General features: G+C 38.2%; 2 protein-coding genes across 6 annotated transcripts in view; both read left to right on the top strand.

Moving 5' to 3' along the window:
• LOC131692995 (potassium voltage-gated channel protein Shaker) overlaps positions 1 to 23,817 on the top strand; it is a 234,920-nt gene that overhangs the window by 85,536 nt on the left and 125,567 nt on the right. The gene's annotated exons all lie outside the window — the stretch shown is intronic.
• LOC131693049 (PHD finger-containing protein DDB_G0268158-like) lies at positions 857 to 11,446 on the top strand. Its single transcript, XM_058980532.1, has 2 exons — positions 857 to 3,643; positions 10,823 to 11,446. Exons 1-2 carry the CDS (start codon positions 2,769 to 2,771, stop codon positions 10,842 to 10,844), a joined length of 897 nt encoding a protein of 298 aa, XP_058836515.1. The 5' UTR covers positions 857 to 2,768; the 3' UTR covers positions 10,845 to 11,446.

Here is a 23,817-nt window from a genome sequence, read left to right as displayed (position 1 = left end):
GGCAGTAAAAATCAATTTCTGGTACCTACTCGTCAAGACCATTCCAAAAATACCCACACTGATTGGGTTTTTGAGAATTTCGTTAAACCGGAATTCGCCATCTTGGATTTTAAAATGGCGTCAAACATAAATTTTTGGCACTTACTCGTCGTGACCATTCCAAATATAGTCATCGCATGGGTTATAGCGAATTGCGCTAAACCAGAAGTAGCCATCTTGAATTTCAAAATGGCGACGAAAATCTATTTCTGGCATCTACATCGTCTTTTGCATTCAAAAAGACTTTTACGCAAAAATCGTGTTAATTGTTAAATTCGCCAAAAAAAGCTGCTAAAATTCTTCTAAGTTCTGTGCATTTAAAAGGAATGATTTTTTTTAAAGAAAGTCTTTTACATTCAAAAGGATTGGAATACTTTTGCGAAATCCGCACAAAGATATACTTCCAAAAATAGTCTTTTGCTGAGGGTTTTTTTTACGCAGATTTTCCAATAACTGCGTTTTTTAATGTGGATTTTCCAATTAACGCTGATTTTTAACGGATTTTTTCAAACGGTACGTATAACTCGCGTAAAAAAACCCCTGGGTGTAAAATATTTGCACATATGCTTTGAATATACTATTACTCCAAAACTGCACATAAATGGCGTTGTCATGGAAAATATTCCTGAAAATGAATTTTGACCATTTTGACAATCACAAATTATTGTAACACATTTTTGATTGTTTTCTTCCACCAAGTTATTTTTTTCACATTTTGACATCTACTTCATAACCCACGTAGATAGCGCTCATTTGGACAGAATCCTATTTTTAGCGCCGAAAGTTATATGGATCATCAAATCAAATTTTATGAACCATTTTTTCCATAGAAATGAATCCACACCAAACCATTATTTAGCGCCTCACTTTTTACAACTCTCAACAAACGGTATATTTTTTCTTCAAACTGCACAATTTTGACAAGGTACACTTTTATTACGACCTTCAATCATTAGTTACACACCACCGGCACCACATCTTTTCTAGACAAGGCAAACCCCCACCAAACACACGAGTCCGTACAAGCAGAGCCTACTGCGCTATGCCCGCATGTTGTTTGGTTTGTTCATTTTTCCTTCCGCATTGCCTCTAGCCGACACGTGCCCGCTGTATGACATCCTGCGATTAACCACCACTACCCGACCGGCGGCAGCGGTGGCGGGAAACACTGATAACATGGCAACATGTCGACCTGACCGCCGATCGTCGGTGTGCAACCGACAGCTTGGAGCCCTTTGTGTACTGCAATTATAGGCTAACACAAATTTATCAACTTGACCAGCCAGCGGCGTGGGAAAATGGTTTCGCAGCCTGTATTTATGTGTGTGTGTGCTTGTATGAACCCCCATTTAATCGACCATTTTCAAACTAACATACATTCACAGTGGGATTAGACACGCATCGAGATTTCGCTGCTTGATTAAATCCGTTTTTTTCGCCCAAGCCCGCGAGGACCTGCTGTCGGTCTTTTGAAGTGGGCACCCCCCTTCCAAAGCACGGATACATTTTCAGCAAGAGGCTCCTCTCTAAGCACAACTATGTGTTAGTGTGGGAGGTTTTTATTCTACTACTGTTGTGCTACACCAGAACCACGATTTCCTCTTTGAATTATCCATGTGTTTGTCTGTGCTTGGACCAGCAGAGTGGAGCCCAACCGTCACAGTACCGAATGCTGCTGCTACTGTTGTCATTCGGCGTTCGAACGGTGGTGAGCAGACTTCGAGCATATTCCGAAAAGAAGAGAGAAATCACGAATTCTAGTTCTTCCAGTTCGCACACTGATAAAGGTGTTAGTCGGAATAAAAAGCGCTAAGGATTTTTTTTCCTAACACACACAGAATGGCGAGAGAGTTTGACGAAATCTGCTACTGCCACCGTCAAGGACCGACCGTAAGGAGGAAGAAAATTAATACTATCCAACCGTACTAGCCTCCGTGAGTGAAGAGAGCAAGCTGATTGTGTAACATTCTGCCATGGACGTACCAAAGCTGCCACGCTAGAATTCGCTGACTTTTTCGAATGGTGGTGTGTGCGATTCGTCGTCGTCGTTTGTAGAGTGCCCTAAGAATTCAAAGAGGTAACGGACCTTGCGATTCAGGCTGGAAATAGTTAACGATATTCACCTGCACCAGTCACAACTGGCCTGCACCCGTGGTTCGACGATTGTGACCAGCGATTTTTTCTTGGGTTTTTTTTATCGTCTTTGTCGTCGTTTCGGCGACAGCATTTGGTAGTGCTATATAGTATAGTGGCTTCAGGCTACACCTGGTTGCTCTCATTAGACGCTTGGTAAAGAACTCAATGCGACCGGAAGTAGCTGGGAAGTTTGGGCATAAAAAGAAGGTTGGCCCGAACGGGCTACTTGTGGAGCTGATGCATAAATTGCTGATGGGAATGCTACTCAAATTGCGATTGGACACGGTCCAAATGGTTTGCTAATTCGGTGTAGTGCCAGCAATCAACAACCATCGAAGACGGCGGTGAAGAGTAGTAGCTGTCAACGGTGTAAGAGAGATGATTTTTTGTGCTGCTTACGTTCGAATCTCGGTCTTCTGATTGTCGTGTAAAAGTGTTTGTGTGTCTTGTACATTGTTGTGCTGAATGTGCGTATTTTTCTTTGTACTGTTGGTTTGTTTCTCTATTGTAATTACTGTTGAAGCACTGTCGGATTTGTACTATATTTTGTGATTTTATTGAGCAAAGGAAAACTAGTAGAGTAGTGATCAAAAATGGGTGCGGCCAGTACAGGAGCTGATTCGCTGGAATGCTGCAACAATCAGGAAGAAGGAACCGCCCGAAACAATCAAAACCAGAACCATCCGCAGAATCGAGCACAGCATCAATCGGTAGCGCAACCTCCTGTGGCATCTGCCCGAAACCCTACACTGCCTCTGGTGATGATCTCAAATCTTACCCCAACTGCAATCCACCCACAATCCCCACCTGTAACGATGCTGCAATCACCGACTCAACCACCACCGATGCTCACCGCATTGCACCTCAACAGTGTCCAGCAGCAAGCGCAACGCAACGACCTCAACAATCACTATTCGCTCGACATTGAAAACAATAATCAAAGCAACCATCTGTATGTAAATCCACAAGCGAACTTTAATTACGATTACTACCTGCAAACGTTTTTCGACGAGCACGAGTATTACAACCGGCTAAATAACAACAACAACAACACGAACGACCATAAATACGGCGGAACTATCTACTCGGAAGCGGCAACGCCGATGACCGTGGAAGTTTCCAACCTATCCACCTCCTGCCACTGTCTATTTCTGCGGTACTGCAAGCACAGAAAGCGTTCCTCCTCAGCGTCCTTTTTCCACCGTACGCAGCTTAAACCGGACCAGCAGAAGGCCAAAAAGGCCACCACCCCATTCGGTAAAGAATCGGAACCGAAAAAACCCAAACCGGCGGGTCCTCCTCGCAACCGGGGTGCCGCTAACCGGGGTATCGATAACAACGACGCCGATCCTTTAATGCGACGTCCTCGGCGACGCAAGGACAACAGCGAACAGGATCTCGCCGCCAAACAACAACAGCAACAGCAGCAGGGCGCCGCCACCTTCGATCAGAAGCAACAGCAAGCGAAGTAACTATGAATAACATGTTTTCGCTCAATGCCTTTCCTTGTCCTTCTATCTCTTTCTCACACACTATTTGCCAATCACGCAGCCTTTTTTTCTTTTGATAACTACCCGAAAGCTTTCACTCACACTGTGCCACCTAAAAAAACCACATGCCAGCTTTCATTAGACCGCGCTAACGCTGAAAGGGCTTTCCACACTCACACACACACACACATACACATACATACACCCAAATGGACACGTACCACAAGGCCAATTTGCATAAAATCAATCATTGGCCGCCAAAAAAAAAGTGGAAGCTTGCAGCCAACCAGCCAAAAGCCATGCCAAAGTTCGATCAAAGTAGGCATTTGCTATGCTTGTGTGGGTGTGTCACGCTTTTCCGACATGATGGGCTTTTTTTTCTTTGTGCTTCTGCGGGTACTGGCTGGCGGGAGCACTGGCACTGGTTTGGTTTGGCTTTGGACACGGGCGAGCCCACAGATGCTTCTTTGTGTCTGGGGTGGTATGGAAGGGTAAGGATAGTAAATAGGCGCTTGCTTGTTGTTGTTGTTATTTTGTTTCGTGCACCTCATGGGGCAATGTGTCAGAGCGTTATTGCAGGATTCGTAGCGGGTAGCCACCTAATGGCTTGTCGCTTGAGGGTTGGAGAGGATGGGTTCTTTTGTGTTGCTTACACGCAAATTGCAGCATTTTCATGGGGTATGTAGAGATTGTATTATCGTTTTGAGTTTACGGCGGGCTTTCAGTTAGAAGTCGATTGTGGTGTGGAGATGGTTAAGGTTGTGAATGCGATGAGGTTTGAGGGACCTTGTGAACATTTCGCTAACTTTATGTACTTTTGTCTATAGAGGTTCTCCACAGATAACGTACATGCATTCGAAAATTAGCAAATTATTTCATTTGATATGGTAATGGCAGAAACGTAACAGACGTGGTTTATGCTGTTTTTGATTGATCACGAAACTGAGTCAGGTTGCAACCTGAACCGCCGTCAGTTCATAAATTTGGCGGCAGTTGGGATTAGAACCTGACTAAGGGTCGCCTCAAGTAAAAACGGCATCAGCGTTCACTTACACGGAAAAAAATTGTCCATAAATTCTTGTGAATAATATCACGAATTCGTGAAGTGAACCGTTTGGTTAACGAAAATCATGGGTAAATTCATCACGAATAATAAACCTCGTAAACATGAAATCATTCTTGTTTCCATATAACCAGTTCACGCAAAAAAAAATCCGTAGTGCTACACTCGAATGTTTCTCTTGTATCACGAACTTTATTAGTTATCACGAATTGAACACATGATCACTCGCAAATGCGTGACAAACGCTAGTTTTCACCAGCGAAAAGTTTCCAATGAGCAATGTCTTCTGCTAACGTCGAAGCAGCTTTTCATTAGATGTTTAGCATAAATGACATCGTTGAGAATACATTGCCCCTCATTCTGCACACACCAGCACGCAAAGTGCGTGACTTCTAGTCCCAGGACGAGAAGGACATTGTTTATCCCGTCTACATCTAGAAGACTGTTATTGTTGACTCGTTTAGGCTGACGTTGACCACTGTTTTTTTTTATTAATGCTCGTTTTATTTCGCGTCGCAATATTATCGTGATTTATAACGTTTCAAAGATTCAGTCTTATACATGTGAAACAGACGAATCATTTAAATTTCAGATTATATAAAAAATACGAAGCGAAGGTTATGGTAAAATTAAGAATGCGTTGAAAATGGCTCAACGCCCTTTAATGGAGAAAATATATTAATTAAAAGAAGAAACGAAATGAAAAAATAGTCAACCTGAAACAATAAAAAAAAATTGAAAAATGGAAGTAAAAACGATCCCCAAAAATGGAAAAAAAACTTAAAAACATGAAATTACCAAAAAATTGAAAAAATGTCAAAATATACAAAAAGAACAAAGCGGAAAAATACCAGAAATGAAAAACAAATGAACCAGGATAAAATTAATTTATATTTAGAATATATAGAGTAGCGAAATTGAAACAAATGGATGAATAAAAAGACTGATCTAATTCAAAAAGCTGGAATAACACAAAAAATTAAATAAAACGAAAGAGATAAGGCGAAAAAAATTAATAAATTGAAGAAACTGAAAAAAATGGTTAAATTATTAAACATGAAGAAAGAAGAATGGGCATATACAAAATGATAAATTTAGAAAACGAAATGGACTAAAAATGAATGAAATAGAAAATATGGAAATGGTAATGCTTGAAAATGGAAAAACTGGCACCCTCGGTACCAGGCGTCTATAAAGGGAAAAATCTCAGCTCCAATTTCTAGGAAGTACACGACAAGTTTCAGTGAGTCATTTTAGTGATACTGAGGATATTGTTCCCTTAGGGCCGATTTCTTCACCCTCGCTCAACTTTTAAACCAGGTTCACCAGTACACTTAAACCTCACTTAAACGGTTAGCGAGGGCGAAGAAATCGGACCTTACCTCTTCTAAGCACCAAGGTTCATCTCTCCAGTTAGATGAAACTAAAAAAACATACACTAGACAACGAGTTTCAGAGTACCATAGTTGGAAGTGTTACGAGTGATTTGCTCTCTACTAACACCGGAACCGTAGATTCAAACTGAAACAAAATCACGGCCCGCTGCAGTTGGTCTTAAGCAGCATTCTGCAACTGTAGTGAGTGATCCTAGCATGGAGCCCTTCCGAGAATCTTGATCTAAGCTTCGAATTGGATCACTCCAAAAAAGGCAAAACACAAACAAATGGGAACCATGAAAAAAATGGTTGAAAAGTTGGAAATATATGATGGAACTGTTAAAAATTGGTCAAACATGGTTGCGTGCACTTGCACGCTGTTTACGTAGTTATAGAAATGGACAAACTACAAAATGATAACTACAGGCTGCGAATTCATATATTGTGCTTTACGTTTAACACCGTTTATCAAATTTTGTACCGCTGCAGTGTTCACTTTCCTTGAAGCCAACAGTCAATTTCCTTTGAATTGTTCCTCATTCAAAACTATTTTCTGAGTTTTCTTGAGCCTCCACTTCAGAATAGCTCAATATTTTTTTTAGTCGCAATTCTACCGAGTTTTGAGGGGGTTTTGTCCTTGGGTACGACTTGTACGTTTTAGGAGGAATACCACTGCTAAAACACTTAATCGTAGCGACGGGCAGCTAGGTCTGGCCAAAACAGAAGTGTTTTTGCTAACATTCCTTGACATAAACCTTTTTTATTGACGGTGCCAGTTATCACAAAAAATTGCTTTTCGATCCACCTGTGCAAATCGCTTGCCGGACCAGCTATCTTTGTTTGTACTCTTAAGATGTTGCCCGAACACTTTACTAACGTTTGTCACAGTTTATTTGGCAACCGTCCACGATTTCGCTATATCTGTGTGGATTTTTCTTATAATCGTATTAAATTTTGATACGCTGTTTCTATTCTACACCACCTGGTTTTGCGAAAACCGTCGTAGGATTATATTCTCCATCAATTGTCGGATACGGGAAAGCATGACAATCGACCGATACGAATTGTGATCGGAGGCTGCTTTTCCCTATATATGGATAGCTATCACTCTCAAGTCTCCAGTCACGTGGAACAATTTTCTGCACAAGCAACCTATTGAACAAATGCAACGTCTCTTTACAGGGTCAGGTAGAGTCAATTTCGTAGTTCACCGGCGACACGTCGCATCTAATTTTCTATATAGGGATACCTTCCCAGCTAAGTCAAAAACCCATCGCGTTGAATATTCTTCGCTTTTTTGTTACATTTCGATTATACATTGTTTCAGCAGTGTTCCATAAAGAGATCTAATCGATGTTTCTCTTGTTGAACCATCGACAAACCGGCGCCAATAATCGCTTTTTTCACGAAAAGTAAGCTTTTAAACTTGTTGTCCGAAACAGTGCAGCGCTCTAAATTTTTCGGTGTTCTATCACCACGTTTCCGAAATTCTTTATATGCTTCGCAGTTTTCCGCGTGAGCATCAGAACACTCTTTATCCCAACACACCAAGCATTCGTTTCGTAGTTTGGGCTTGGACCGCGGTATCGATGATCAATTCTGCGAGGAAGATGTATTCGTTTTTCGGAGGAAGCTCCTGTACCGTGGCTACAGTATCTGTGATGACAATTTCCTATTTCTTCCAATCAATGTTTCGTGTGAGGTCATACGAAATATCCATTGAGCTCCGGCGGCTCGTACCGTTATTTATTGAAACAATGGTTGGCAAACGATCGCTATCGTTGGGATTGTCTTCAAGGTGCAATCTAATCGCAGCGTAGTCGAGCAAAGAGAAAAATCTAGTGCACTTGCACACACATGTGGTTTAGGAATCCGTGTCATATGTATTTGTTTAAATTTGTCACTAATGTAATTACAAGAATTACATATCAAAGATGATATTATAATCGAAAAAGGACTCCCATGTAGCGTTGTGAGAGTTAAAATTTCCTAAAACCAAGCGCAGAACAGGTAGAATCTTTCCATTTGATTTTCACTTGACAAGCGATAACTACAATACCTGGAGCCGAGAAGAGGTGAATTCAGATATATAGAAGGCTTTAAAATCCTATAGAAGGTTTTAAAAAAATTTCGCATTACTGCGTAAAAGCGCATACAGCTACTCTTAAAGATGCAACCGTGCGACCACTTTTTCATGATTCTCTTCGCACTTACCGCACCGTGCCTTGTTGTCACAGTAGGTGACCGTATAACCTAACTTTTAACATTTAAGGCTGTTCATGATCTGTGGTTCAAAAAAACTTAATGGAAACTCACTGGAAAAGAGATCAGACTTAGGGACTAAGTCTTCATCCCGTGAATGAAACCCAATGCAGTTACTCGTGTTTAAGTAACTTAACTGATTGAACCGAAAAGGCCTTGAAACGGCCAACTCCGAGATTCAACATGTTTTCGGCTGTCGGACTTGACTCGATGACCACACCATTAATTTTCACGTCCCATGAAGGTACATATACACGGTGCTCCAACGGAAGAGCCTTATCGCGTTTGCTTGCTTCAGATCAAACAAAGTAACGCGAAACTTGTTTGGTCTAACTTTTGTATTCTCGATTACGGCCCAATACCATCTTGTTAGGTCCTTCGTAATTTGAATTACGTTAAGGGCCGATTTCTTCATCCATGTTTAACTTTGAACCCGGGCTAACGCACCAGTAAACCTGTTTTGAAAGCTAAATGAAGGTGAAGAAATCGGTTTTAAGTGATTAAATTTTGGGTCGGGATAAAAACCAGTCGATGCCTTTTGGTAAACTCTGACACGACACTGGCTGGTACAAAAAAGTGATAGTTCTCCTACTTCTAACTGATCGAACGGAAAAAATTGCAAGGTGCTCTAAGATTGCATGCAAGCTTGGGAATGGTGTTCACTATTCTACATGAATTGTCTTATAACTACGGCTACCATCAATTCAATCAACTATCAGTTTTCGGATATTTTATTGAAAATTGATAAAAAAATTCCTTTAAAAAAAGTCGCATGCCAATCTTATTAGTATTAATATTAATTGACATTGCCGATCAATAATTTCGCCACAACTGCAAATTCCTTACCAAATCTTAAAAACATTAAGAGGGTAGTTTGCTCTTGGAGACAAAACAAAAGCTGTTTTCGCGATTCTTTGTTTCTGAAAATGAAACAACCTATTATTTTTTGCAATTTTTTGGTTTTTTAGTATACATATGTGAAAAGCTCATCGGTTTTTTTTGGTGCAAATGCATCAAAATTGCCAAATTATGAATCGCGCCATCACTGTAATACCAGGAGGGGAATTCTTGTGTAAATCAATGAAACCGATTTTCATAAATTTATTTCATATATGGTCAGTGTTAAGTCAGACCGGACTAAGTCGCAAAATGAGATAATGATAGCTCTGGATAAAGAATATCGTCAGCTGCATTCGACTTTTGCCAGATGTGAATTATGTAACAATAAACAAGAATTATGGCAAAATAAATTTCCAATCATAATGTAAAGGATGCTGCGATTGAAACTTAAAACTCGTTTTTCTTGATATCAATATTTTGTCACTTAGTCCGGTCTGACTTAACACCTACCACATGATTGTAAGTTTTACATGAGGTTTTTTATAAAACTAGTTTTTCTGGGGAAATTTTGACTTTAATATGCTTAATAAAATTTTAAATAGCTGTTTAAAACTTCAAATTTAGGTTCATGTAGAAAATAATTCAATACTGAGAGAATGATCCTTCATTTGCTGCAATCGGTCAATAGTTCAATTCCAAAAATATCTTCAAAGTGAAACGTGGAGAAAACGCGAAAAAATAAGTGGACAAGTTGTTCGTTCGTGAACATACATACCTGTTTGGTATGTATGTTCACGATCACATGCGTTCGATTTTCACATCTTTGAAAATATTTTGAATTCGGTGTTGAAATATGTAAAATTCTTGTTTTTTTATCCATCAATTTAGACAATAAAAACTCGATTCACTCGATATTCAGGCTACTCTTTTATGATCATTCTAATCCGTGTGATACGCCCGCTACTGCAGCATTGAAAAAAAATGCTTACATAGCGGATAAGAATATTTTGATATTTTTTATGATTTGGCAAGGAATTTGTAGTTACGGAAAAAAATGATTTATAAGAGATTAAGATTTTTTCTACTTGGGTAAGCAATTTGCTGTGATAATTTGGTAGTACAAAGAGTTTCGACCAAGGCTCTTGATCTCAAATCGATCTTCTCCATTTGTAAAATGAAATGTCAACTTTGGTGGTAAAATCATAAACACTTGATATGATCCATATGAAGTACAATTTTCTCTACAAATCCATCACTAGCGCCAGCCTACATTGCCCCAAAGTGCCGTAGGAAAAATCAACAAATTAGGCTTTTCCTTTAGCAGCCACCAGAATTAGTCTCGATAACGTAGAAACCATCGCCATAATAGTGCTAATAACCTGGCAATTATACTAACAACACACATTCACCACACTAGCGAAGGACAGCATACGAACACAAGTAAACTGTCACGGAACAGAAAACAACACCACATGTAATTATTAACGTTTCCTACCACAATCATTCTCCATTGCCACCCCCCCCCATTCCTTCCATATATCGCTTCGCCCGCGTACTGCTTCGCGTTTCAACCTCCCACCTGTTTACAATTATTTTTTCCTTCCGTTCTCGAACAGGTCTGTGTGTGCTGTGCGCTGAACCAGCTTCCGCTTGCATACCTACTTGTAGTAGGAAAAAGTAAAGTAAAGTAAAGCAAAACAACCTACGTAAGGCTCGTCAGGAGTGTGGCTTTGTTTGCGGAGGGGCAACGTTTGTGTGTCGCACGAAACTCAATAAAAGTATAATTAAGCAAAAATCTGCTTTCTTTCATTGTTTTTAGCTTTAGAAGATGTTGCTACGTTGCTTTTCGAACACTTGAGGCCATAAACAGAATGCACCGTGTGCGCTGGCGTTACGTCAGAGGACTGTTTGGAAAAAAAAACATGTTTTATGTAGAAAGGATATTAAACAGCTTTAAAACAATTTAAGTTAACGGAGCATTCTGTTTGGGGGAATCTTACACAATCACAAAAATGCGCTCTCATACGCACATACACACACGAGACGAGAAGCTAAATGTGTTGCTGTTTTTCTTTTATTTCGTTCAGTCAGATCCGAAATCCGCAAAAATCCCTATTGAATTGAGGCTTAGCTTTCGCATCGATATGGAACCTGTAGTGTGATTGTGGTTCCAAAACAAACACAAAAAGCATTTTGCAAAGCTGTCGCTGTTTAATTAAAGGGTGGAACACTGCATTCGCCACCTGACGTCAAAGTTATTGCTTCGTGATTTTTTTTGTTTCAGCAAGATGTGCACCTTTCAGCCGCTGTTGAATCACGCCTCTTCGGCTTATGTTGTATCCACAAATGAAACAAGTTCAAATAAATGATAAAACAAATGTTTTTCTCTTCTCTTTGTCCTGTTTTTTTGTTTCTCTTTTTTCCGTTCGTACTTTTCTATTGCAGGTGAGTACACAAAACGGTGTTTACATCCGAAAGAAAACGTAGAACAGAGCCTTTAGCTGTAGAAAAAAAAACCTAGAACATAAACCGACAGGTAAATCATTCATTTTATCAGAATAATTTTCATGAATTAGTAACAAACGACCATCCGTTTCCATCAACTTCATCCAACAGAGCTACTAACTGCTGCTACAACTGTGAATAAAACTGTTATCTACTGAAACTGTCAGCGCACCGTTTAGCAGCATCATAAACTAACACATAACGATCGTAGTCTGCCCACACTAATTTCCACCAGCCAACCATTTTCATAATAGTAAAGTCAGTCGCCTATGCGGAACGTCGTTAATCCCTTCGAGCGCCTGGTGCACGACAGTAGCCGCAACCAGCCCCGCCCAACACCATCATCAATATTAGCATCTTTCTTAAGTATTCTCTTCCTTCTTCTGTTTCCGGTAGCCTGATGTCACTGCCTTGGTTTGAAGACGGGGATGGCAGCTTGCTAGAGGAGCAGAGGAGAAGCGAAAAGATAACGGGAAAATTGCTGTTTTGATACTCCTCCATTTGCAACCATTCACACTGTGTTGTCATTGTCCATTCAAATCAGCGTCGCTGAAATCAAAACAATCCCATCCGATGAGTATTATTACTATTATCGTTGTCTTCGCCCAGTGGATTATGGATTTATCGTTTCTCGCACCATTTGAAAGATTGTTGAATTAGAATCTAGCCAACTTGTTGACATTGGTTGCTGGTCAGCCAATAGAGGGGATGAGGACCGGTACGATATTTCAATTTCCTACACTGACTTGCGGTTCAGGGAATAGTCAGGGTGGGGTTCGTTGAAATGGGAATGGCCTTATCGAATCAAGGATTTAAATTAGATTGGAGCAGGTTCATTACTGACAGTGATTTTTGTGATGCTGGAATTTTGTACATAGTCGATCATAACATCAATTTCGCAAAAAAAAATGCTACAGTACCGCAAATCGAAAATTATCCTTGACAAAGGAATATAATTATCAGGACAATCATTTGCAGAACAGCTCATGCATTAAAGAAGGAAAATAACAGTTAGAATGAAAATTATATGACTTAAACTATCAGTTTTAATTTAAATTTTATCATTTTTCTATGGCATTTTAAATATAAGTTTTTATTTTAACATACAGATAAAAGCGACACTTGAATCTTTGCGTTGGTTTACTATTCTAATTCTTTAAAATCATTATCTTCGTTCATATATATGGGTCATTCCTTGTGTTTTTTCAACCTTTTGATTTGTTCTACGACTCAAATCAAAGTGAAATAGATTTTTGAACTAAGAAACTAAGCAAGTCACCAACGAAAGTAATTTAAAATATCTCCCATGAAACGAAACTATGTAAGGTTTGCACGCTTATAACGTCGTTGTTATTGGATGGATTTTAATCTTGCATATACCAGTTGAATTTAATATCGATGCAATAAAAGTAGTCTATTAAAAATAGGTAAAATTGAAAAGTTCACGAAAAAAGGGTAAATATTCATCAACGAAGCAGCTATTTCAGACAGAGCCATCAATAGGAAGCACCCAAGTGGCTCTATCAAACACGAAAAGTTCTAAACAGAAGTACCGCGTGCCTCTTTGAATCAGTTTTTTGCTCTACTGCCAAACGAGTAACATCATGGCTAAAGCTTCTGGACGCTACAGTAAGTGGTAGACGCTATGGATTTTCGATAGCGGTGAAACGCATAGAAAATGAAATTTCATATTTCGTGGGCTTCCTCATCACCGTGTTCAATAGCTGTGGAGCTACTCGTTTTGAATATATTTTCTATTTTTGCTAGATGGATCAGCTAAATAATGCCAACCAGCTGAAGAGATAATTGATTAATTGAAATTAATTACTTTAAAAGTATAACAGAGAGCAACATGTTGTACTTGGTTTAAGAATTTTGTCACTGTTATGACCTTCAATAAATAGTTTTAAATTTAGAGAATGTACAGCAAATTGTAACATGAGAGCAGGAGAAAAAGTTGGGACGTGAGTCGATAGCTGTGATAGATTAAAATTCATTCGCGAATTCAGAAGCTCATGAAAAAAGCCAATGGTGATTCATCAACAGTCACCTTGGTTATGCAACTAATCTATAGGACATTGAATGTGCGTGGCGAATACGCATGGTCTTGTTCGAGTAGAATGATGACTGTTGAATCGTTTATGAGAGTTGCGAATTGACAATTCGCAAGAACAAATTAACCGATTTACGGCATGTTAAATCATGTTCATTATAATCAGGCATCGCATTTATCGCTCATATGAGTAAATGCGTTCACATAATTTGCTACTGCGACAATTTTAACACGAAAAGTTATTGGCACTGACACAACTTCTCCGGATAAATAAAACCACCATAACATGAGCGAATGAGTTTATTTGTGCTTGCTGCCGCTATTCCAAACCACGAAAACGCAAGTCTATCGTACTTCTTTGCCTCTTTTCTTTGAAGCTAAATTAATATTTTGACGCTTTTATTGATCCGGTGAGAAGGAAAAAATCAAATAAATTTTATCCAAAAAATTATTCTCATGCTATTTGTGGAGACGGAGAATTTTGCGACTCATTTTATCTTGGAAAATTTGGACATCGGATAAACTTCTTCTCGCGTGAGTGAGAGAGAATTACAAAATGTACTTGATTGGGTTTTGGAGAATTTCGCCCCATTGTGGGTTTTAAAATGGTGTCAAACATCAGTATTTGGCGTCTACTCGTTATTCCTGCTCTGAAAACATGTCTTTTTCACTTATTAAAAAATAGTAAACGTAGAAACGTTCTTCGCATTTAAAAATACTTGGAATAAATGCAGAAACCTAGTTAATCACGAAATGCGTGTAAAAGGAACCTTAGTGTATATCCGTCATACAAAGTACAGTTAATGCTTATTTTCAAAAGTATTAACTGTACTTTGTATGACGGATCTCAAAGTTTTTTACTTATTTTTAAAGCGAAAACAATCGATGTTTCTTTAGTTGTAGCCCCAGTTTGTTTTGCACTTTTAATTCTTTTTCTTTTTTCGATATTTTCTAAGAAGATAATATTTGAATTAGGTATATTCGCCGTAAAAATATTCGTAAGACGTATTTTAGGCAGCTAATAAGTCTTCTGGTAGCCGGGCGCCTAGATAATCCTAAAATCTTGAATCGCGTGCGAACTCCAGCACAATTTCGAATTCTTACAATCTCCCTTCTCCCGTGATACTTGTAGAGTGCGCGCTATAGTGTAAACGGCCTATAGCAAAAATATGTGTCGGACTAACATTTTTTCCCTTTCCTGCGGCAATCTAAGCCAGAGCAGGCGGCGGTGTATGGTGATTTGTTACTACCAGCCAGACATTATAATTCATTAATTCTCTGTGCTGGTCACGATTAATAACGGAGTAGCAGCCAGAGGTAAACGCAGAAGATCATGCCCGAGCTATAATAACATGTGCTAGACGTCGTGGGATTTAATCAACCAATGATTCTAGGACCGAGATGTCGATTCATTCCCAAGGTTTTGAATTGCTGTTTTCAGCTGAGGTCCTGCATCAAAATGTCCATTAGCAGCAAATACACGCTGAGACAAAACACTTCAAATTCTCTCTATTGAGATTAGCCCAGGGCGAGTAGCAGGCCATTTCTAGACATCGGCGCGGGATGCGTGAAAGGATTTTGTTCATTTTGGGGAATGTAATGCGGAACAATTCAAATTTCTCTTCGCAAACTATTGGTAAAATTGATTAGGACATCCTCAATGGGTTCTATAAATTTTTCTGATTTCATTTTGTGTAATATAATCCAAATCTGAGTCTTGCCGCTATGTTCAAATGCATCCCAAATTATGATAGAGTCACTCTGATAGTGTTAAAAACAATCGTTTGTAAAATATACTAAAGGTTAGTATATTTTACAAACGATTGTTTTTAACACTATCAACCTAAAAGGTGTTCTGGACCTGTTTTTGGGCTAAAACCCAATATATTTTTAGTACCCAACAAATGCGGCCGAGAAAAAATTTGCGCACCATTTGTAACTATGCTACTCCATGCCGAACGTCGCCGCACACAGATTTCGAACAACCGATTGGAGGCGTAAACAGCTTGCATTGCCGCGACCCCGCATGGACCAACATGTCTGTTGCAGCTTTTGTCGCAGCATCGCATGATAATGAATGGAAGCGCGCTAAGTAAGCGTGCTACACACTTATTCAGTACATAACTTTGAATTTAAATCGATGACATACACATATTTATACACCAATCGATTGCAATTAATACAGGCTACAATTTATGGAAGAAAGTTTATTATCGTTTTGTTCACAAAGAACAAAATCTAGCGCTAAACAGTAACTTTTCGAATCGGTAAAAAATCGTGAACAATGTGTGCATTACGACAATTTCATTGTTGGTTAGTCACTAAAAATCGGTCAATTATTTTCTTTTTTAATAAACGAGCTAGACAGCTTCAAACGATTTTTGTCGCAAACTCCAACTGGATTTTTTCCAACAGTCACCAACAAATCGGAACATCCCTCGAAGTTGTAATTTCACCTAATTTGGGTGTCCCGTCTGAGAAATTTCGACTCTATATTTATATAGTATACAGGGTGTTTGGTTCATGGTTAAGAACCTCTGACTGTCATATTTGGAGAAAAAAATCGTTCTACATATACCATCAAATCTCAACCATTACAAAGTTATTGAACTTTTTGTGTTAAAAACTTATTTGTCGTAAAATACCTCTAACTCAAAAAGTATACTTCGTATTTCAAATATTTTAGGTCCACTGGGAAGGTGAAAAAATTTCGATGCCCTCACATGTTTCAACTAATGAGTTTAAGTAGCATTTTCAAAGTAATTTAGTGAAAATTAAACAATTTTAGGCGATTTTTCGTTCATTTCTTGAAAATCCTAATAATTAACCTCATCATTTTAATAATCCAGATTGTTAGTCTTGAAGAGCTGCATAATTCCTTCTTTGACATGATACACTTACCTTTTCTTATTTTCATTAGTTTGGGTTATTCAACTTGGATATTTTTGTCTCATTTTCACTAATACCAGCTCTAATTGAAAAAGTAGGTCACCTATTGTACTTTTTTTATTCGAAAGCCAGATGAAAATGTATTACCTTTCAGTTCAGTGAATTTAGTATTTTTTTTAGAAGTGAATTAGTTCAATGTTAGTGTTATTATTAGCATTTTCGTTAATTATCTTAAAATAGTAAATAATAAACATCACCATTATTATCATGGAAATAATGCATCTCAGCAAGTTCTACAGTTCTTTCTTTGACTTCATTCAATTATCTCTTTTTGTTTCGACGCAAAATCGTTTTTATGACATCGTTTCATATGCAAAAATAACGATTTCGAACCCACTACATTTGTGACGAGGTCATGCTGTGTTATCTATTAAATAGCAGCAAAATGTAAAGAGATATAGACAAAGTGTCAAATAAATAGTTATAGAGAACATTAAGGGGCATCAAATGAACAATAGTAACGATAAACTTTGTTGATTAATAATTAAAATAATTAAAAAACTCCAAAAAACACAAATTTTGAGTTGTTTCGTTAGTAAAAAATCATTTAGTACACTTAACTAAAAGATATTTGCACATATACTGATAGGACATTTTCTCAGCTTTCCAATGAAATCTTGTAAATAACGATATAAAGCATATTTTTTAGATTAGAGTCTTTTAAGTACTTGCAAGTCGGTTACAGGAAAAGTATAGTAATGAAATTAAAAAGAAATGAGAAGAGATAGGAATATGACGTCCAAGAACAAATTATGAATCGTCCTAAAACCCAAATTTTGGATAATGGATATTGCTATAATCATGCTACATTATTTCGAGAAAATTAGCAGAAACCTCAAAAACACTTTTACCTACGTTGCAGCTAAAAGGTAATTAAAACTAATTAACTAAAAGATATGAGAACACCATTCAATAGGAAATTTTCTCAACTTTCGAATGGAACTAAAACATTTAAAATACAAAGTATACTTTTAAAGTTAGAAGTATTTTATTACAAATAAGTTTTTTACACAAAAAGTTCAATAACTTCGTAACGGTTGAGATTTGATGGTATGTGTAGAACAATTTTTTTCTCCAAATATGACAGTCTATCACCCACCCGAAAGGTTCTTAACCATGAACCAAACACCCTGTATTATATTACCTTATCTATAAAAATTCGATTCTTTTATCACCCTGACAAAAATTTGTACTAAATTTTATTTAAAAAATAAATGTTTCATTTGTTGATGTCCTTCTCCCGCCATTTTGGATACCTCACTTTACTGGGTATGCTCTTTTTATTTTTATTTCAAATCTATTAATTTCATACGTCTCAGGACGAAAAGTTACCGGTATCCCGTTTTTGGAGAATCACTTTTGAACAATTTCAAATGCTTCTTCTTTGGTTGACAGGGTTTGGGAACAGGTATACTGAGGATCACTCAGTTACTATTGATTTTTTTCCTGCATTTTTTAGTTTCCAAAAGGACTAGTGAAAATAGTTGTGTGAAGTAGATGGTGTTGAGTTACGACCGGATGCAATCATGGTCGCTCTTTCCGAGCACGGTTCATCAATGGTCGTGAGAGGGGGGGGGGGGGGGGTACAATGTCATGTGGAAATGTCAACAAAACTGTGATCAACGAAACTACATCTTTCGTGCCTCACGTCAAAAGCATTCCCTTTCTGGACGTTTAACAGTCAGATTTGCAAAAAAAATGATAATTTACTGAATTAAAAGAATAAAAATCCTTGAGCTTATGTGCTGCAATTTTCGCTACTTCTTTGTCTTGCACATATCTTATATTCCTCTCCCAACAAACAAAATAAAAGCTGTCTGATCAAAGTTGTTGCTTCCGACTAATTTTAAGCGGATGGATTTTCGAAAACAATTCCGAGAAATACTGCCATTGTGAGCGATAATAGTTTGCACTAAAGAGCTCTAATGAATACTTGCCAAACTCCATTTAAAGTTACAAAGTGTAATCCCCAAAAATGACAGAAGCTTTGTTCCGGCAGCTCTCTACTATAATCCGAAAAAACGGAACCCTGTGCATCCGTCCATCAGAATAGTCACTCGACTGGTCGTTTACGTACTCCTTTGTTCCGGATCCTTTTCGCAGTCTCATTCCGTCGCAGTTGCCAATTGATTTCATTTTTACACACCAGCAGATTGAACCAAGCAAACACCCAGACGACGAACCAAACCTCGCATACTTTGTTTGCTCATACTTCCCATCTCTCTCATACACACACACACACCAACATTCACTCGCTCACAGTCACTCGAGATAGAACGAGTCCACTCACTTGGCAGCTATTTTCTGTAGTGTCATTAAGGAGGCACTTCCATTGTGGCTAGAGTGTGTGTTTTGTATACTGTGTTCCTACTTTCATGTGTCGCGAATAAAACCTCACCTCACTCACCCTTCTTCCCCAAGCAACGTGAGAACAAACCGTACACGAAAACCACCACCCACTTTTCCCACGAGAGGTTAAACGAGGCATCTGGGGTCTGACAGTCGTTTAAAATGGTAACGACACCGGCGAAGATGCTGATGAGTAGCGTGACTTTCTGACCTCTCCCTCACTCATTCTTATTATTCATTGGATCTTGACTAGGTGCTAGCTACTATCTTCACCGAACCGGTACGGAAAAGGAACGTGCCACCACCATGTTGTAGTAGTCGTCGACTCCGGTTGCTAGCGCTTTACAATTTCTTTGCTCTCATCATCCCCATCCTGGCACAGAAGATGCAAGATTTCTTCGCTTTCCGTGTCGACGGGGGTGAGCTAGAAAAAACGCATTCTGGGATGAGCTCCGGTATGCTGGGCGTGTGCTTTCATCCCGTGTACTGCGGTAGATCGTAATAAAAAGAAAATCCGCATGCCAACGTCCTTCCCTCTCGGGAAGTGAAGCGACAGGGAAAAACGCTCATTTAAAAGATGACTATTAAAGTCATTTATCTTATCTTTTGGCAGCAAGTTTGTTCGCTTTGTCGCGACGCTTCGAAGGCCGGAAACCGAAGAGGGGATTTCGATGAATGCTGACCTTTTCTTCGCTGGATTGCGGCTTTCCGGGATGATTGTCCCCGATTGCGATGGTGGGGAGTTTTACCGGAAAATGGGACCGGCTGGTTGTTTCTTTTTCCTCTTGAGTTTCCTGCGGAGCGGTGAGCTATTATATATTCAGTATTTGCTAAACGGATGAAAATAAATTCTTACTGCATTCGAAAGTAGAGTGCATAAAGATAAATTTAGAGTCGCAAACCAGAAACAACATTACAAAAATTCAACAAAACAAAAAAATTCGAAGTTAATCAGTAAACAAATTTTTCTATAGAACTGCCAACAAATATTTCAAAACTTATTATATAATATCATAATAAGCAGTGAATACCGTTTAAGCTGCGTCGCATCAGAATTTGACGCTTATTCACCACCAGATAGATCATTTATTTTAAATCATAGCACAATTTTTCCACAAAGCAAACAGCTGGTCCAGATTGAGGTCGCGGAAGTACAGAAGTTCTGATTTATACAACCTGTCTTTTTCCCAAAGGAAAAAAATGGTATAACCGTTCTGCGCAAAGCGACACAAGACACTCTGAAAAGTTGGATTTAAATGTTTCGTTTTCCACTCATCAGTAACTGACACCAACTTACTGCTAGTTAGACGATTATTAAAACTAACTCCAAATTGGCGTCAGTTAGCACTAAATTCAAACAGTTCACACAACATGCGGGAACGCTTAAAGCAACTGGCTGGCACCGAATGATGTCTCGGTTAGCCAAGCACAGAAGCTCTTGGTCGGTCTTGTGCGCGAATTGGTTAATCCATTTTTTTCCTTTGGAAAGCAGACAGGTTGCATACTCGCAGGCGTGTCGCTCTCATGCCAAAAGACAGTTCATTTCCCTATACTCGTCAGCGATCCAGAGCTTCTGTGGTTCTGGCATGTTGGATGAACTGTTTGTATTTAGTGCACGGAAAAAAATGTTCCCAAGATCGTGAATAAAATGCCATGAACTCCGGAACAATCATGTTTTTATGTTACGAAAGCAGGACAATGAACAAAAATCATGTGTTTAATAATTATGTACCATTTTTATTCAGTGACGCATATATAACGCTTTTATTAGTGGAGACATTTATTTTTGATTTGTGAACTTCTGTCTCGGTTTCCGCTATAGTATTACCAAATCGTTTTTTTGGTACGTGAACTAGTAGGTTGAATCGCGATTCAGTTCATAGCTTTTGAAACATTATTCAGAGTCCGACGCTATGTGAACTAATTCCTGATTTGTTACATCTTGAACATGATCTGGCTTTCCTAGTTGTGAAATAGTTCACAAAATCAACACATTTTATCGTGAATTTCACGAAGCCCGGGTTATTATTCATGAATCAATAATTGTGAACTAGTTCATGATTCCTAATATATTATCCACGATTCAAGATTCATGCTCGGAAAATATTTTTCTTAAAATCATAAAATGTTATTCATGTATACGTGAAATAATTCATGAATTCTAGCGAACTAGTCGCTACTCACCATTTATGCTCATGAAATAGTTCATAAAACTATAAAATAATGTTTATGTATTCGTGAACTAGTTCATGATTCCTAGTATAACAGTCACCACTCACCATTCTAGCTCGTGCAATTCATGGAAAGGTAAACTTATTAATGATTTCTAGTATAATAGTTCATTAGCTTTCTAGTATAATAGTTCATTAGTGAATTGGTTCATGATTCGTAGTTTCATTTCCACGATTGACCATTCGTGCTTACGAAATAGTTTACAAAAGCATAAAATGTTATTCATGGATTCGTAAACTGGTTCATGATTCGTAGTGCATGATTCGTGATCCCGCTTGAGTGTTTATAGTGATATTTAGAAGACATCCGTAATCGATTTCAATTTCATGCAACTCTGCAGATGGTGTTCAATTTTTGATGTGAACTATTTCACAAAATTTGCGTTTGTTTCTTGAAATATCATATAGTTAAGTCCAACTTCCAGCGATTGCTAATAGGTGCGAGCAGCAGATGTTAGAAAATTATTAGGACCTCGAACATCGTTATTCATTTGATAAGGTTCAAAGTGATATCTGGACAGAAAACGAAAACTGCGCTGTGCACCAAAAATGTATTATACCACCATAACTCGTGTTCGTCATGCAGTTCACAAAACAAGATACCGCGAATCAGTTTCGCTTTTATGAACCAAATCATTGTCATTAGGGTTGTGGTACCGGTAATACCGGTACCGAAAATCCCGGGAATGCCGACCCATTTTTGGTACCGTAATACCGGTACTGAACCAAATTCAGTACCGGTATTTTCGGACCCATACAATTTTTTTACGAAAAATATATGGACTCTATAGGGGGACCTGTTTCAAAATATTGGTCTGCAAGATGACTTTTAATTAAACGATTTTTTTTTATTAGCGACATTCTGATTGGTTTCCATTATTCACTGGATGGTGCGTAATAAGACTATGGTCTAAGTCATGTCTGTATTTGGTTTGCTCTTAAACCTTTCTCTATAAAAGAACGTACAGCGATTTAGTAGCTAACAATTTTAGACTTGGTGAAATGCTTCAAATGGGGCGATTTGTAATTATTGGTGATCGGAAAATTCAGCAAAACTCCTTAGTTTACAGGAAAACAAAGAGCCTTGGTATGCATTAGAGAATAGTAGACAAACGTAGCGGTACCGTAGTACCGGTTCTCGACAAAAAGGGACGGTACTGCGAACCCTAATTGTCACGTTACTCCCAGTAAAAAATCCGATAGTAATAAAACATGAACATTAGTCACATTTCTCCACGTGCCATTTTCTAAAGTGAGATCATGAATAAAATATCACTATAACGTACATATTAATTACGAAAAACGTAACCAAGATCCTGAAGTCATGAACAAAAATTGCACTACTCCTTACTAAAATATCAAAAATCGTGACTATGGTCTTGAAATCATGAATACAAATCATTCTGTTTGTGACTAAAATATCACGATAACATAAAGAAGAATTCCTGAAATCATGAACATAAGTCACATTACTCTGCCAAAAAAATCGATCAGGAAACTCGTGAATAAAATATCACGTAAACGTGAATGTAAATTGCGAATACAATGAAGGCCCGTATTTATCAGCGCCTTGGTGAATTTTAGACGGATAAAACGGAGAAATTGAAAAAAATGGGAAGATATATTTTTCTTGCTTTTTAATAAACCGAAGCTCTTAAAATATTCTTTCGTCCATAGATATAGCCTCATAACCTTTTCTGATTATTTAGTTTAGTTTTCCCTTAAAGGGATCTAACAGCACAAAACTTTCTTTTTTGCATATTTCGGATCTCTTAAATAAGGAAAATATGCTCAAGAAAGGATCTAGTCGAAGTCAGCTTGGTTCGTCTGCTAGAGCCCATTAAACTACCAACTATCAATTTTCATATGAAGCTGACAAAATCGAGGGCTGATAAAATCGTCTCTGCACTGTATCGTAACTAGAGCCCTGAAATCAAGAACACAAATCGTGCTACTCTGCTAGAAAATTCTGATAATATACTCATAAATAAAATATCACAGTAACGCGAGGAGAAATTACGAAAATTGCGACTAAGCTCCTGAAATCATGAACATCGTTTTGATTGATATACTATAAACCAGTGTATGCCCAAAGTATGAACAAGAATCCTAACAAAAATTAAACATGTCCAGAGAACACCCACAGTGACCCAACCAAACATTGCAATGTAACGCCACGTACATTTTTGCACGAACTAGTTTTTTGAAAACATGGATAGTTTTATGAATACGAGGGTTGCTGTCCATAATTTCAGGAACTTGCTCACGATTTTCGTAAATTGTTCAGTTCACGCAATCATGGTTTTTGTTCATGAATTTATGGACGGATTTTTTCCGTGTGTCCAAATGACGCCAATTTGGTGTTAGTTGTGATACAACGTCTAAATGACAGGAATTTGGTGTCAGTTACTGACGAGTGAAACACGAAACATTAAAATACAACTTTTCAAAGTTGTGATTTGATAATGACACACAGAGAAATCAAAACCTGGTTTGGCTAATGTTTTCGCTATTTTTAGTAATT

The sequence above is a fragment of the Topomyia yanbarensis genome, chromosome 1, assembly GCF_030247195.1.
Source record: "Topomyia yanbarensis strain Yona2022 chromosome 1, ASM3024719v1, whole genome shotgun sequence".
In the NCBI taxonomy this organism is placed as follows: Eukaryota; Metazoa; Arthropoda; class Insecta; order Diptera; family Culicidae; genus Topomyia; species Topomyia yanbarensis.
Note: the sequence above shows the minus strand (reverse complement) of the source record. Positions and strands in the feature narration are given on the sequence as shown.